A 16,356-nucleotide genomic window follows, 5' to 3' on the forward strand; every position below is an offset into this window, starting at 1 on the left:
GACAAATGTTGAGGTTTTCGAAATTCTAGCGACTCCTTTCTTTGTGAACGTGGAACATAGAACAGTACAGCACAGGAACCTTCCGCCCACAATGTCCAGGTCGAACAAGATGCCCAGTTAAACAAATCTCCTCTGCCTGCATGTGATCCATATTCCTCCATTCCCTGTGAAGGGGCATCTCGTAATCTCCTCCTGCTCCTTCCCAGCCAAAATACGAGTCATGATTCGTAGCCTGGAGTTCCCAATCTCTTTGTTTTGAAAATAGGAATTACATGAGTAAAAAGGACAAAAAGTGCTGGAATAACTCAGCGGGTCAAGCAGCATCTCTGGAGAACATGGATAGGTGATGTTTTGGGTCAGAAGAAGGGTTCCGACCCAAAATGTCACCTGTCCATGTTCTCCAGAGATACTGCGTGAACCGCTGAGTTACTCCAGTACTTTGTGTCCTTTTTTGTAAACCAGCATCTGCATTTCCTTGTTTCTGTAACTACATGAGTAACTTCCTTTCCAGCGGACACTATTAAACTATGGGGAATGAGACAACATATCCCATCTCTATAATCATCTTGGGTTGAACGACTGATGAAAAGCAATTAATTAGTTAACATCTACGAATGGGTTTTAAACTCCTAATAGCATCCCAATTGATTTCACAGTGTTCTTAAATATCACATTTTAAAAACCTGCTTAGTTATAACCCAATTTATTTGGTGCTTCCTTAATGTTACACAGATGATCAATGTGATAACGGTCACCAAAAACTCCATTCATGTTGAGGTTGATGTGATAGTGGCAGGGACTGGAACATATGGATCACGTGCAGATAGTGGAGATTTGTTCAATGTTCGAGATTGTGGGTCTAACAGCCTAGGACTAACAGTTTTATATCATGAAATATATCCAGGTACCTCATGGGAATGTTATCAAACAAAATTTCACACTGAGCCTTATAAGATATTAGACCAAGGTCACAAAATACGTTCTATGGAGTTTCTTAATGTAGAGAGTGATAGAAAGGTAGAAATGTTTAGGGTAGCATTTCCAGAGTTCAAGGCCAAGAAGCTAAAGGCATGGTACAATAGTGAAAATCGAGAATCCACACTGTGATTGAATTGGAGAGGCTGACAATCTTGGATGGTTGTAGAGTTGGAAAAGTTGTAGATATCGACAGAACGAGGAATTTGAAACGTAGGATGGGACTTGCAAAGTTGCGCTTTCGTTAGACTGGGAGCCAAGGTAAGTCTGCAAATGCAAGGCTAATGGGGAGGCAGGACTTGGTACCAAGCTCTGTGGCAGAGTGTTGAAGAAATATTTTATGGAGGATGAATTTGGGAGTCAACTACGAGAGCAACGAATAGTCAGGTTGGCAGAGGCAGCAACGAGAGTTTACAAAACACAATCGACGTCTCTCTTCAATACGTTTTATTGTGTATTTTATTTCCGGAATCATTTGTACCATATTTTGTCCTGGAATGATGCAGGATTTGGGTGTTCCAACATCCTGTAACTGCTGGAAGTTAACACCCACAGTTCCGCTTGCAGCAATGTCCTGCTTTGAGGAAACCATGGAGCGATGGTCAGCTCTGGGTATCAAGGACAACCATGTCAGATGCTACGCCAATGTTAACTTTCTCCGGTCTTGGCTGCTGCTTGCTATGTACCCAGAGCAAAAGAAAATGGGGGTAAAATGGAAACTTTAATATCAAGACACTTTATGTAATGCTCGTAAATACATCATACTTCCCTTACATGCTGCCTTCACATTTCTCAACGTACTTCGCACTGAATTATTTTCAATGGGCATTGATTAATATCGGCAAATACATTCTTGATATGCCACTTTCAAATATGTGTTGATTTAAAAGGATTAAAATACTTCCTTGTAATGGTAGGTTTGGATTATTTGTTTAAGATACATTTGACATTAATATTTCCATACAGATTGTTTTGACAGCAAATCAAAATGTAGGTTGTCACACTGATTGATTTATTGAAAAATAATTACAGATTATGCACTTTTAATTTCAGTGATCACTTCTAAGAGAATATTGTAATTTTAATGAAATAAATGAGGTATAGAAAGTATGTAAATGTTTATTTTCTAACTTTCTAACAAAAATTCAAATTCTTACTTCATCAATAAATGCAAAGTTTGTGTTAAATATAGAAATCCATTATTTCAATTTTAATATGCAAAAAGGCAAAGCAATTAACAATCAGTATATTTAAATCTGTGCATTATGAAGTAGATTGTATAATATGGCCTATTGTTAGCAAAAATCAAAGCTTGTTATTCATGTAAATAGAAATGTTACAAGTATTTTCACATGGTGCAAAATAATAGGAACTTTAGATACTATCTAATCATACTTTCATAGCTATTAAGGAAAATTTGGATTTTAAATTCAAATTACTTCTTCATAATTTCAGTTGGCCCTTGATAATTATACAAGTGGAGTTCAGAGTCAATTCTAACCACATACATTTCTAGGCTACTGGTACAATGTGAGATTGTTTTTATAATGCGTCGGTAATTCGCTCTGGGCTTTTGCGGTTATAATAGTGAATTGTCTTGGTCTAACAAACAATGCAACCGGCAAACATTTGTTGTATTATATGCAGTGACGCAGCTCTCTGAGAATGTATGCAAACTTGTACATTTTCAAACTAATCTATTGATATTTAGGACACATATGTAACATCTCAAGCCAAAAGTGTATTGAATTTTTTTAACATTTTCATAGAGTCATAGAGTCCTGCAGTGTGAAAAATGCCCTTCAGCCCAACTTACCCACACTGGCCAACAAGTCGCATCTACATTAGTCCCACCTGCCTGCTATTGTATTGGTCATTTCCCTCTAAACCTGTCCTATCCAAGTACCCATCTAAATGTTTCTAGTCCCAGCCTCAACTACCTCCCCCAGCAGTTTGTTCCATACACCCACCACCCTTTGTGTGAAAAAGTCACCCCTCAGATTCCTATTAAATCGTTCCCCTCTCACCTTAAACCTATGTCCCCTGGTTCTTGATTCCCCTACTCTGGGGAAGAGACTGTGCGTCTAACCGATTTTAGTGGATGTGTATTTTGAATTTTGCAAGAGCATAAACAGAGAAATTCATCTCTGCAGCGCAAAAATCCATTTCAACCACCTGCTCGAAATCGAAGTATCATACAATGCATCTTTAATTATGTGATACAAATAATGCACTTTTGATGCAATCACAAGTACACGAGTCTTAAGAAGGATCCAAACCCCAAATGTTGCTTATCCATTGCCTCCACAGATGCTGCCTAACCCACTGAGTTCCTCCAGCACTTTGTCTCCAGTTGCTTGTCTCTCCATACGTACATGAGAATTAGGAGCCAGGAAAAGACCATTTGAACATTTGAATTATTTGCACCTTTCAACAAGGCTTATCATTTTCCTGCATCATCCCCACTTCCCTTGTTTTCCATAATACCCAAAATCCTATTGATCTGTTTTGAATGAACTCGATGATTGAGTCTTCACCGCCCTTTGCAGCAAGTAAGAATTGTATTGTTCTGATCCTGGCGCTTATGACAACCAAACACTCTTAACTCTTGAAAATTACAAATACTCACCGTCCACTGTGTGAAGAAATTCTCCTCACCTCTGTCCTAAGTGGCTGACCCTTATTCTGGGACTGACCTTGGTTCTGGACAGGAGAAACAATCTACTACTTGTTGAGCCCTGAAATAATTTTTAAAGTTTCAATCATTGATTGATTGAATTGATTGAAAGATGCAGCATGTAAACAGGTCCACCGAGTCCATGCCTATCATCGATTACCCATTCACACAAGTTCTACGTTATCCCACTTTCCTCCAATGAACCTACAATACCCCATGTCTCTGGAATGTGGGCGGAAACCAGAGCACCCAGAGGAAACCCACACGCTCACTGTGAGCACTTGTAAACTCCAGGATCGAACCTGAATCTCTGCCGCTGTGAGGCAGCAACTCCACTAACTGCGCTACTGCACCGCCCCCTTGATCTCTGATCTCTCTCTCTCTCTCTCTTTGAAAAAAACAGTCCTAGTCTATTCAACCTCTTCATCTGTGGCAGACATTATATCCCTGGATATTACTGAAGAAGGGTCTCGACCCGAAACGTCACCCGTTCCTTCTCTGCAGAGATTCTGCCTGTCCCGCTGAGTTACTCCAGCACTTTGTGTCTATCTTATAATATCCCTAGATCCAGTTTCATGAGTCTTGCTTTACTTCCTTTATTAAAACTAGTGCAAAGTGAGAATGCATGTCCCCCGATCAGTAATCTGGAAGAATGACTTCTTTCCATCAACCATCAGGCTCTTGAATACTGCACAACACTAATCTCAACTATAAATGTCTCTGCACTTTCTTTGGTTGCACAAAAGACTGGAGTTTTTGCACTGATATTGTGGTTATTAACCTGTTGTTTTTCTTTTCTGTATAATATGTATGTATTGTGTTTATAAGCCTATAATGCTGCTATAACTAAGAATGTCATTGTCCAGTTTCATATGACAATTAAACACGTAGGGAGGAAGAAGATGGGTCAGTTCAGACTTCTTCAGTCTGGAGAAGGGTCTCGACCCAAAACATCACCCATTCCTTCTCTCCAGAGCTGCCGTCGGTCCCGCTGAGTTCCTCCAGCATTTTGTGTCTATTGACAATTAAACAGACTTGACTTGAAGTGTGAATGTTGATAAATGATTACAGAAACCTTAGCACAGCCAGTCATTTATTTTATCAAGTAGGTTGGCTGTAACGTGGTACACTGAAGGATTAAAGACTCTGTGGGTACATACGCATCCGGCGAGGTTCTGACCGCGTATATTGTTTTAACTCGTGCCTTATCTTTCCCGAATTAGCTTTGATATCTGTACCTGTTCTGCAGGGTTACCAGAGAGCACAGGGAAAATCTCACCAAACTCGCAAAGCAGATCACAAACAAGTCAAAAGAATCTCTGCGGAAACTGCGCACTAATGCCATTGCACAAGTAAAGAAATCAAAGGAGTCTGTTTCTGAAGATACAATCAGGCTGCTGGAAAAACAGGTTAGTGGAGTGTCCTTTAATACAATATGGTTATAATTTCCCCTTCCCACCCCTTTACCCCCTCCTCTTAATGTTTTTAGTAGATCATAAGGATTTTTTAAATGTCTCTTAAGAGCACCATAATAATCTTCTAACTGAAGACATTCTCAATTGCAGATGAGAAATTATTCTTTGGTCTCTGGTACTAAACATGTGCTGCCTGTACTACCTGCCTTCAGCACATTTGTTTCCCTTGAGAATTCAGCTCCCACTCGTATTTACAGCGCAACCAAAAGAGCAATTTCTCCCCTACACACCTGACTTTGTTCACCCGCATGCTTTCTGCAGATTAAAAAGAGAATAGATGGGGTGCATTACACAACATAGATGGTCAAAAGAATTTCCAAGTTGGCTGCACAGATTTTGACCGACAAAGTGAATATCATTCAGGCGCCCTGCCGTGAGTGTTAACTTCTTTTCTCTCCCCGAAGATCATAAGACATAGGAACAGAGTTAGGTCCTTTAGCCCATTGAGTTTGCAATTCAATCATGGAAGATCTATTTTTCCCTTTCAACACCATTCCCCTGCTCACTCCCCGTAATCTTGATGCCCATACCAATCAAGAACTTATCCATCTCCGCGGAGATGGATAGGTAAAAAAGCTGAGACTTGGCCTCCACAGCTGCCTGTGGCAATGAATTCCACAGATTCACCACCCACTTGTGAAATAAATTCCTCTTCATCTCCATTCTAAAGGTAAATCCTATTATTCTGAGTCTGTGCCCTCTGGTCTTAGACTCACCCACTACTGAAAACAGATGCTGACTGCGCATTTCTAGCATTTTGCTGTTTTGTTGCTTATTTTTTTTAATATTTTGCGTTGCCCTTTTCCAAACTCTCCCACTCTTTCTTCAATTTTTCCAGTCTATTTAATTGTAAAGTGACTGGTGACTAGTTCAGGACAAAGACAAGAGCACAACGTAAATCAGGGTGTGAAAGACCATTTAGTCCATCAATCTAGAAAAATACCTTATGGTTATGCTCACCCCACACTGAGCGTTAGAGGAAAGTGGCAGAAATATGATGCAAACAATATTTAGTGCAGATTTTGACCAACTAATATTCAAATGCATTTTCACCCAGCATTACAACCTGGCACGTCACAGGCTTTATCCCACCCCCTCCTCTCTTTTCCAGCATCCCCCATCAGTCTGAAAAAGGGTCCCAACCAGAAACATCACCTATCCATTCCCTCCACAGATGCTACCATGACCTCCTGAGTTCTACCAACACTTTGTGTTTTGCTCAAGATTCCAGCATCTGCATGTTCTTGTCTCTTCATTAGTACTACTCCTTGGAGCACAGGAGGCTGAAGATGAATGCACAGTCTTTCTCCCAGGGTAGAGAGCATAGGTTCACGTTGAGAGGGGAAAGATTTAATAGGAAAATGTGGGGCAACTTTTTCCCTCAGAGGATGGTGGGCATTGGGAACGAGCTACCAGAGGAGTTAGTTGAGGCGGGTACTAAAACAACATTTAAAAGACATTTGGACAGGTATATGAACAGGACCGGTTTAGAGAGACATGGGGCAAACCCAAGCTGATGGGCATCGCTTAGATGGATATTGTACCTTGGATGAGTGGGGGCCCAAGGGCCTGTTTCCGTGCTGTATGGATCTGGGACCTGCGGATATATAAATTATAGGAGCAGTGGGGAAGTGAAAAGGGCAACAAAAATATAGATCAAAGAAAGTTTGACTATTGTGTGGACCTCATTTTTGGCTTTCCTGCAATCTTGCATAGATTGTTACATGGATCAGTATTGTATGCACATGGGCCTTTGATCAATTGCCAGAATGTCAGCCCACTGTGGCGTGACCTATAATCTCCCTGCTTCTGTAAACAAAGAAGATTTTCTGAAGTTTGCCTCGTGGTTAATTTACTTGGCAATGATATTTCTTACATGGTGGCCCAATGAATTGGTTGAAAATGAAGAATTTGTAAAGAATATATCTGTCCCACCTCTTGGGGTGGGGTTCTGATATGGAATCCGGCATTGCACAGTCGGGATGAAGGCAGGGAATTTGCAGAAGTTCTAATGGACGTGTGAAGTAGGAGAAAATCCGATCAAATCAAATCCACCCATCGGAACTCAGTCCATCACAACTCTCAGCGGCTGCAAACCCGAACTGCAAATCTCAGATAGTAAAATAGACAGTCATTGAGTTGTACAGCACGGAAACAGGCCTCTCAGCCCAACTCGATTTAGATGCCTTCTGAAGTAGTCTCATTTTGGTCCATATCTCAAATGTCTTTGTTAATGTTATTGCACCTGCCTCAACTACTCCCTCTGGCAACTTGTTCCATGTATCCACCATCCTCTGTGTGAAATGGTTGCCTCTCGGGTCCATTTTAAATCTTTCCCCTCTCACCCTATATCTATTCCTTATAGTTTTAGTCTCCTGTCCAAGGAGATATAGAGGATAGTAATCCAAAATAGCTGAGGAGGAAAATACTCTTGTTGATGTGAAATTGTTGCTTCATCTGTTTTTCCCTTTGGGAATAAAGTTAACGTCTGCAAACTGTGCCGTTTTGGTGATAGCTGCAAACTGCACAAATGCTTATTACAAGATGAAAACTGCGATGAGAGGAACATTTTTCACACAGAGAGCGGTGAATCTCTGGAACTCTCTGCCACAGAGGGTAGTTGAGGCCAGTTCATTGGCTATATTTAAGAGGGAGTTAGATGTGGCCCTTGTAGCTAAGGGGATCAGAGGGTGTGGAGCGAAGGCAGGTACGGGATACTAAGTTGGATGATCAGCCATAATCATATTGAATGGCGGTGCAGGCTCGAAGGGCCGAATGCCTACTCCTGCACCTAGTTTCTATGTTTCTATGACAAGCATTATGCATAGAACATACAGTGCAGGAACAGAACCGTCTGCCCATAAGGTCTGTGCCGAACATGGTGCCAAGATATCCATTTCTCTCCATTCCTTGCATGTCCATGTGCCTACCTAAAAAGCCATTGAAATGCCACTGGTGTATCTCCCTCCATCACCACCTCTGGCAGCGCACTCCAGGCACCCATGACCACCACTATCTGTAAAACACTGTCTGTAAACTCTGTCCTGCGCATCTCCTTTATATTGCTCCTCTCACCTGAAAGCTGTCCCCTCTAGTCATTTCTACCCTGGGGAAAAAGATTCTGACTTCTACCCTATCTGTGCCTCTTTTATTTGAAATGTTATAAACTTCGTTCAAGTAGAGGCATCTTCCTCTAACTATATCAGGCCCTTGTGAGACTGCGCCTGGACTACTGTCTGTCCTTCTATTTTCCCTGAGGAATGATATGTTTGCGATAAAGGGAATACAGTGAAAATTCATCAGATTGATTGGCAAAGTTTGTCATACGAGGATAGATTAGGTGGATTCAGCCTTTATCCCTTAGTGTTCAGAGGAACTAGAGGTGATCACATTGCTACATACAAAATTCTTAAGGAGCTCATCAGCGTAGAGGGATAGTGTTACCAGGGAACCCAGAATCCAGGGTTACAGCTTCAGAGTAAGCTGAGCCATTGTGATGAGACTGTGGTTGCACTCGGGATTTTGTGTCTGGTTGCACTCGGGATTGTGGGGTTTTGTTTTGTTTTGCACTTTTTTGAGTGTTTTTTAATTTATCAAACTTCAATTTCCTTGTTTTCCTGTTACATTATCTACTGAGTACTGTGTTTGCAAACCTCTTCTGCTGCTGAAAGTAAGAATTGTATTGTTCTGTTTTGGTACATATGACAATGAACACTCTTGACTCTTGAAGTATCTTCATTGGGATGAGAGTGAGTGTTTGGAATTCTGTGCCAAGAAGATAGACAGAGATAGATGGGCTACAGATATTAGAGAAAGCAATGCCCTGGGAAAAGATCAGCTGTGGTGAATGAGGGCGAAGACACAAGAGGCAAATTCCTACTTCTATTTATTTTGTTTGTGTTTCTATAAATTTCGGGGGGGGGGGGGGGGGGGGGGGGGGGGGGGGGTAGCAAGGGAGTGTTCAATGCAGTCAGGCTGAGAAAAATGAATTACTATTGACCTGCCTGGTGGTCCAATAATTCGACAGGCCATGAATGCATTGGGAGAATATCTATGTATCAGAGAGTGGCATCGTCCTAGTAATACGTTTTTCCATGCTTCAATCCCATCACATGGATGCATGTTGTTCATTTCAGTTCATTAATATAATCTCAAATCACAATCACAAGTAGGCCTACCTTACCGACAGCAAATTCAGACTACTGATCTCAAATTCACAAGAACATGCTGACAAGTATGTGATTGAGCAGTTTAATTTGAAGATACTGTGCGGAAACAGGCACCTTTGGCCCACCGAGGTTGTACCAACCAGCGATCCCTGTACACTAACACTATGCTACACACTAGGGACAATTTACAATTTTTCCAACGCCGAATTAACCTACAAACGGGTAAGTCTTTGGAGAGTGGGAGGAAACCATAGCACCCTTGGAAAACCCACGCAGTCACGGGAAGAACGTACAAATTCCGTACAGGCAGCAGACTGAAGTGTCTGAAGAAGGGTCCCAACCTGAAAAGTCACCCATCCTTTTTTTCCAGAGATGCTGCCTGACCCGTTGAGTTACTCCAGCGTTTTGTGTCTTATATTCCGGGTTACCCCAACACTTTGGTTTTTAATTATAAATAAACATTAGTGGTTTGACGATCCACGAACACCAGAATCATTTGTAGTTCAGCACACCTGTACACCGATGGTTTATATGGATATGGTCCAAACATATGAGAGAGGACCAAGATAAACGAGGGATCTTGGTCGGCATGGGCAAGTTGGGCCAAAGGGCATGTTTCCGTGCTGTGTGACTCTCTAAATCTCCTCTGCGCTCCTTCCCATCGCAGGGTGACCAAAAAGGAACAGAATAACTGAATGCAATCCATCCCCAGACATGTTCCAATGTGGTCACTAGCTGCAAGAGATTCTTACCCTGATTATTTCTTTTTGCTTCCAGTCGGGAAGCACCTGGTCTTGTTGGCTGCAGGAGGCTTTATAGTGAAGGCCAATTAATGTTCATACAGATATCGTATATATCAAAGATTAAATGGATGCTAAACAAAGCAAGATGTAATTACACAGCATAGCTACATTAATTTTCTGGTAAATGATATTTCAGCCTAAAACTCTCTGCCGATCGCTGTAGTCTCTTTGCATGAATTCCAGTAATTATTTCCTTCTGACTGTGCTGTTTGGTTCTGTTCCATTTTACAGTTCTTTTAACTTGAATGGCTTCAATCGAGATACCGCTTACACAGGCTTGCAATGTTGTCCTGAAACTGACCAATAAATTTCCTACAAAAATAGGCTTTCTGTGCCTAGTGGATGGGTGTTTTATTTTTTTGCCTTTCCGTGAATTTATTTAAAGATCGGAGAACGTTATTTTCATCCTTGAAAATAGTGAGCAGTGTGGGAAGGGCAACACCGCGATCGTAACGTCCAGGGAATTCACCCTCAAAGCAAATCTTTTAAACATGGGCTCTGAAATTACATAATCATTGTAAGTGGCTTGACACCTCAAATAAAATAACGCTGAGAGTAATTTCTTCCGAATGGGTTAAGTGTTCAAACATGGTATTATACAGAGCAAATTTAGGGTGTGCTGTAAGAATGCTGGAAAGGTTTAACCGAATTACAGGAGCTAAACATGCTAATGCGGCTCGTTGCAGGTAGGTGAATAATATACCACATATTCCACATGTATTTAAAATGTCAACGGTACAATCCGATTTTTAGGCTGATGTTGAGTTATTTTTGGTTCCTGTACCACGATACATGCAACAGAGGCATAAGGGAAGACCTAACAAGGGTCAGCTGTGAATCAGCATAGATTATGGGATAAATGAGCAGAAAAATCACAGGGGGACATTTTGTTGAGCAAAATGTTTCTCTCAATGCTCCCGAATTAGTTGTTTTCTGTTAAGCCATTAATGGGCTGTATTTCCCTATTCTCCAAACGGAGTTGTACACATTTGATGAGTCCTGTCTCTCTCCCGACTCTTTGAAAGAGCCCTCCAATTATCCTGAAAGGCCTGCCGTTTCCCCGGCATGTTTCCATTGACACTTCAACTTTTATATCACTGATTACCGAACCCAACAATACAGTGCCCTCAAAAGGTCAACTCACTCAATTCAATCAATTGTCGGTGTTAAGCTATCTTCTATCAATTGACTGCGAGCGTACAAGCGAATAGGGTGAGGGGCAGGAGCAACGCAAACCGTTCGGACACAAAGCTGCTGCAAGCAACGTCTGTGACATTTGCATGCGCTTTTAGAATTTGCTGCTCCTTGCCGGCAGATGATGAATGTCAATTGTTGAAGAAGGTGCACATGAATTAAATCAGATAAATTAAATAAAGCAAAGCCTTTTCCATAAGTTCATAAGCTGTAGGAGCAGAATTAGGCCATTCGGCCCACCAAGTCTACTCTGCCATTCAATCATGGCTGATCTATCTCTCACAGCCCCATCTTCCTGCCTGCTCTCCATAAATCCATGCCAACCATATTAATCAAGAATCTTATCAATTTCCACCATAAAAATATCCATTGACTTGGCCTTCACAGCCTTCTGTGGCAATGGATTCTACAGATTCACCATCGCCCTCTGGCTAGAAAAATTCCTCCAAGTCCTTTCTAATAATAATAATAATAATAATCTTATTTATATAGCACATTTTTAGTCAACTTGCATTGACCCCAAAGTGCTTCACATAATTACATTACATTTACACACAGGCAAAGGTGGGTGAAGTGTCTTGCCCCAAGGACACCACGACAGTATGCACTCCAAGCGGGATTCGAACTGGCTACCTTCCGGTCGCCAGCCGAACACTTAGCCCATTGTGCCATCTGTCATCCCTTATATTTTGAGACTATGGCCTCTAATCCTAGACTCTTCTACTTTTTACTGATATGGTACTTTATTCTGGACTGTATTTATGGATGGTGTAAAAAACTCCTGGGTAAAGGGGGGAATAATCAGAAAAAGCTGGAAATGCTCAGCAGATCAGGCAGCATCTGTGGAAAGAGAAACAGTAAATATTTCACGTAGAAGATCTTTGTCAGGTCAACAACACAAAATTGTTGCTCATTCATTATCATAAATAATAAACACCCAATTTTAGAATTAAACAAGAGAGTTTTTAAATTACTGCTTTGCTAACTATTATTTTGTCTCACACTATCGTTCAATACATTATGATCAAAATCTAATTCAATTTACTATTTCTTATTGATTGATTGAAAAATACAGCATGGAAACGTGTATTTCGGCCCACCAAGTAGTCCACGCCGACTGTCGATCATCTGCAGGAGGGTCCTGACCCAAATAGTCACCTGCCCCTGTTCTCCAGAGATGTTGCTTGACATGCTGAGTTACTCTAGCACTGTATGTCGTTTCTTTTGATCACCCGCACACACTAGTTCAATGTTACCCCACTTTCTCATCCACTTCCTGCACACTTTACAAAGGCCAATTAACCTGCAAACCCGCACGTTTTTGGGATGAGGGAGGAAACCCATGGGTGTCACAGGGAGGACGTGCAAACTCCACACAGACAGCACCCGAGGGCAGGATCGAGCCCGGGTCCCTGGCGATGTGAGGCAGCGGCTCTACCTGCTGCAGCAACGTGTCGCCCTGGTTGGGTTATTTTAATTTCACTTCAGATGTAGTATATCTGCAGCAAGGGCTGTAAGTAGATGTGGTGATTAAGCGTAGTTGCTAACTTACCCTGTTATTCTTTGTAGATTCAACAGATGGTGGAAGATATTGCAGCCGACATGGACAAACATCTAGTGGCCAAAACGAAAGAGCTGCTGGGATGACCGCAATTGGGAAGTATGTGAGATGAGCTGGGAATATGAACATTGAATTCTCCAATGTTAACTAATACCACCCCTTCCACCCCCCCCATCCCCTCTTACTTTTCGGTGCCCCCCTACTCTAGTGTGCAGGCAATTCTCCCAAAACCCCTCATCTTTCCCCCACCCCACACCGTCCTCCTCTGGCTTTACATTTTGCTCCTTGTCTCTCCTTATCTGACTACCTTTGGTCTCCATCTCTAGCTTGTGTTACTTACTCTACCCATCTGCCATCAAACACCCCTCACCCATGTCCACCTATCTCTGTTGAGGCTTTGTCCCGCCCCACTGCTCTTTTGCCAACTTTCTCACCCCTATGACAATATGTGTGAAGAAGGGTCCCAACTCAAAACGTCACCTATCCATTCCCTCCAAAGACCCCCTTGCACTTTGTGTTTTGCAGAAGTATGAAGCCATTACCTCAACTCCTGTTCATAGGCTTTGGCAATCAGAGTGTTTATTTCTGACACCATTACTTACATTTATTTACTCTTCCAGCTTTTTCCCCCCTCCCCCCCGTAATCAGCCTGAAGAATGGTCCCGACCCGAAATGTCACCTATTTGTGTTCGCCAGAAATGGTGCTCAACCCGCTGAGTTACTCCTGTACTTTGTGTCTTTTTTTATAAACCAGCATCTGCAGTTCCTTGTTTCTACATTCCTTTATCTCCTTGTAGCTAATAATCTCTAATCCAGTAAACCAAAGTTGACACACACTACACAGCCACTGTATCTTAGCAAGAGATTGAAGATTAACTCATTCCACAAAACGTTGTAGAAACCGTGCCTGCACTTCCCACTCCGTTCAGGGAAGTTGTCTGAAGACAGAGAATGCATCAAATTTGGATGTTCCTGATCTGCTTGTTTTATGATTCCATTGATTGTCGAGTCATATCGTCATAGAGCAAGGAAACAGGCCCTTGGCCCAACTTGCCCACACCGACCAACATGTCCTAATGCTTTTGGCCCATATCTTAAATGTACCTGTCCAAATGATTCTTAAAAGTTACGTTAGTACCTGCCTCAAATACCTCCTCCGGCACCTCGTTCCATACACCCACCACCCTTTTTTGTGAAAAGGTTACTCCTCAGGTTCTTATTAAATCTTTCTCCCCTCACTTTAAACCTATGAATCTCGTTTCCCCTACTTTGGGTAAGAGACTCTACCCGACCTATTTTGCTCATGATTTTGTACACCTCTGTAAGATCATCCCTCATCCTCCCGTGTTCCAAGGAATAGAGTCCAAACCTGCTTAACCTCTCCCCTTTAGCTCAGGCCCTCATGTCCTGGCAACATCCTCATAAATCTTCCATTTTACTTCCATGACAGTATAATGCTGGTGCTTTGCTATGCCTCCTGAGAGGATGATTGGTTCTAGTGATGCATGTTTTTCTTCCCTTTTCCTTAGTCCTGTATCACACCACGTTGCACGATGATTATTGAAGCTACATTGTCGCCCGATGCATCTGAATGTATTTTCTTCTTGAGTTGACGCTGCGTAGAACTGAAGAAAATGCAGTTGACAATTCCAACCGATATGCATCAGTAACTTCATTCTGTGCAGCAGAATAATTCAATTTAAGCAATGTGAATTGTCATTTTATCTCTTTAATTATGTGAGGGCTTTTTTTTTTCAGGCCAGCCATCAGAAATCGAGACTGTTAAAATAAATAGTTGCACTTTTTTCACAAAATTCTCTTCCTGTAATCCATAAAATACGTGGGTTGACGTATTTCTTAAATCATAAAACGTATTGGGTTGCACACACATGCTTCCTAAATATTGGCATGGAACAGGTGGCTTGGGAAATAAACACGAACAACATTTGACTGTATTTAATGCGCAGCATGAAAATTATGTCCCTTTTAAATAAATATCCCAGTGTTGTGAAGTATTCCTCTGGTTTTAATTTCTAGGGATAGAAATTGATTTGCTTTGAAATGTTATTACTTTTTCCAAAAATATTAAGAACATGCTGGCCGTTGATCATTTTTAGTTGCCTTTGTTACACCCGGTCAGGCAGCGGAATCTTGGAACATTGAGACACAAGGAACTGCAGATGCTGGAATCGTGAGCAAAACACAAAGTCAAGTCAAGTCACATTTATTTATATAGCACATTTAAAAAACAACTCTCGTTAGCCATAGTGCTTTACATTTGTTATAAGAATAGTATAAACAAACAAACTACATACATATAGCCCTCCCATAGTGGACGTCAGGAAAGGCTTGGGAGTATAGATAAGATTTTAGTCTTGACTTAAAGGAGTTGATGGAGGGGGCAGTTCTGATGGGAAGGGGGATGCTGTTCCACAGTCTAGGAGCTGCAACCGCAAAGGCGCGGTCGCCCCTAAGCTTATGTCTAGTCCGCGGGATATTCAGCAGCCCCAAGTCGGGACCTGGAGGTGGAGTGGTGGGTGAGAAGACTTTTAATGTAGGAGGGGGCAAGCCCATTGAGGGCTTTGTAGAAATAGAGGAGGGTCTTGAAATGTATACGGAACCGCACAGGGAGCCAGTGGAGAGAGGCCAGGATCGGGGTGATGTGCTGGAGTACCTTCAGATGAATTTTGAAGAAAGGTTCCGACCCGAAATGCTGTCTGTCCCCTCCACAGATGCTGCCTGACCTGCTGAGTTACTCCAGCACTTTGTGTGTTGCTCAGGATTGTATTGTTTATTATTGTCGCACATGTTGTACAGTGAAAAGCTGTGTGTGCATTGCATTCAGTTAAATCACACTATACATGATTACAATCAAGCCATACACAAGCATAACGTACTGCAAAGAAAAACATACCAGATTGCAGAATATAGTGTTACAGCATTATAATGTTAATTTTTTTTAAATCAGCGTTATATTGCAGATTAAAAAATGGAATGTCTGCAATTAGGGAGGCTGGGAAATCAGGACTACACCCTAGATTGTGGAGAAAGGTTCAGTAGCCTGATAACAGAGGGAAAGAAGCAGTTCCTAAATCTGGTGGGACATGCATTCAAGCTCTTGTACCTTCAGAGCAATGGGAGAGGGAAGAAGAGGGAATGACCTGTAAATAGTCCTTGATGATGTTGGATGCTATCTTGGGATGGCGTGAAGTGCAGATGGAGTCGATGGTGGGGAGGCGATTGTGTGATGGACTGGGCTACACCTACAATGCTACAATTTCTTGCAGTCTTGGGCAGAGCAGTTGCCTTACAAAGGTGTGATGCATCTCAACAGGGTGCTTTATACGCTGTGTGAAACGATGTATTTTTAGGAAATTAGTATCCATTGGAGGTTAGAATTTCAATGTTCTGTTTTGGGATATATGACAATAAAACACTCTTGACTCTTAAAACAAATCAAAATGGATTAGAGTACTAGGGCTCACTTCATTCTCAACATGAT

The 16,356-nt window shown here is 41.8% G+C and overlaps 1 protein-coding gene and 1 long non-coding RNA gene across 3 annotated transcripts in view; one reads left to right on the forward strand and one right to left on the reverse strand.

Moving 5' to 3' along the window:
* mrrf (mitochondrial ribosome recycling factor) overlaps positions 1-14,869 on the forward strand; it is a 197,392-nt gene extending 182,523 nt beyond the window's left edge. For both annotated transcript variants that reach the window (XM_055659896.1, XM_055659895.1), the window contains 3 exons: positions 4,902-5,061; positions 12,863-12,953; positions 14,384-14,869. In XM_055659896.1, coding sequence (XP_055515871.1) covers positions 4,902-5,061; positions 12,863-12,940 — 238 coding nt within the window. In that variant the 3' untranslated portion in view covers positions 12,941-12,953; positions 14,384-14,869. The remainder of the gene's footprint in view (positions 1-4,901; positions 5,062-12,862; positions 12,954-14,383) is intronic.
* LOC129711898 (uncharacterized) lies at positions 1,408-4,208 on the reverse strand. The gene is made up of 2 exons (XR_008725950.1): positions 3,605-4,208; positions 1,408-1,653 (listed from the first exon to the last, which is right to left on the reverse strand). It is a non-coding gene; the product is annotated as an uncharacterized LOC129711898 (long non-coding RNA).
* Positions 14,870-16,356: the final 1,487 nt, after the last annotated feature.

The sequence above is a fragment of the Leucoraja erinacea genome, chromosome 31, assembly GCF_028641065.1.
Source record: "Leucoraja erinacea ecotype New England chromosome 31, Leri_hhj_1, whole genome shotgun sequence".
In the NCBI taxonomy this organism is placed as follows: Eukaryota; Metazoa; Chordata; class Chondrichthyes; order Rajiformes; family Rajidae; genus Leucoraja; species Leucoraja erinaceus.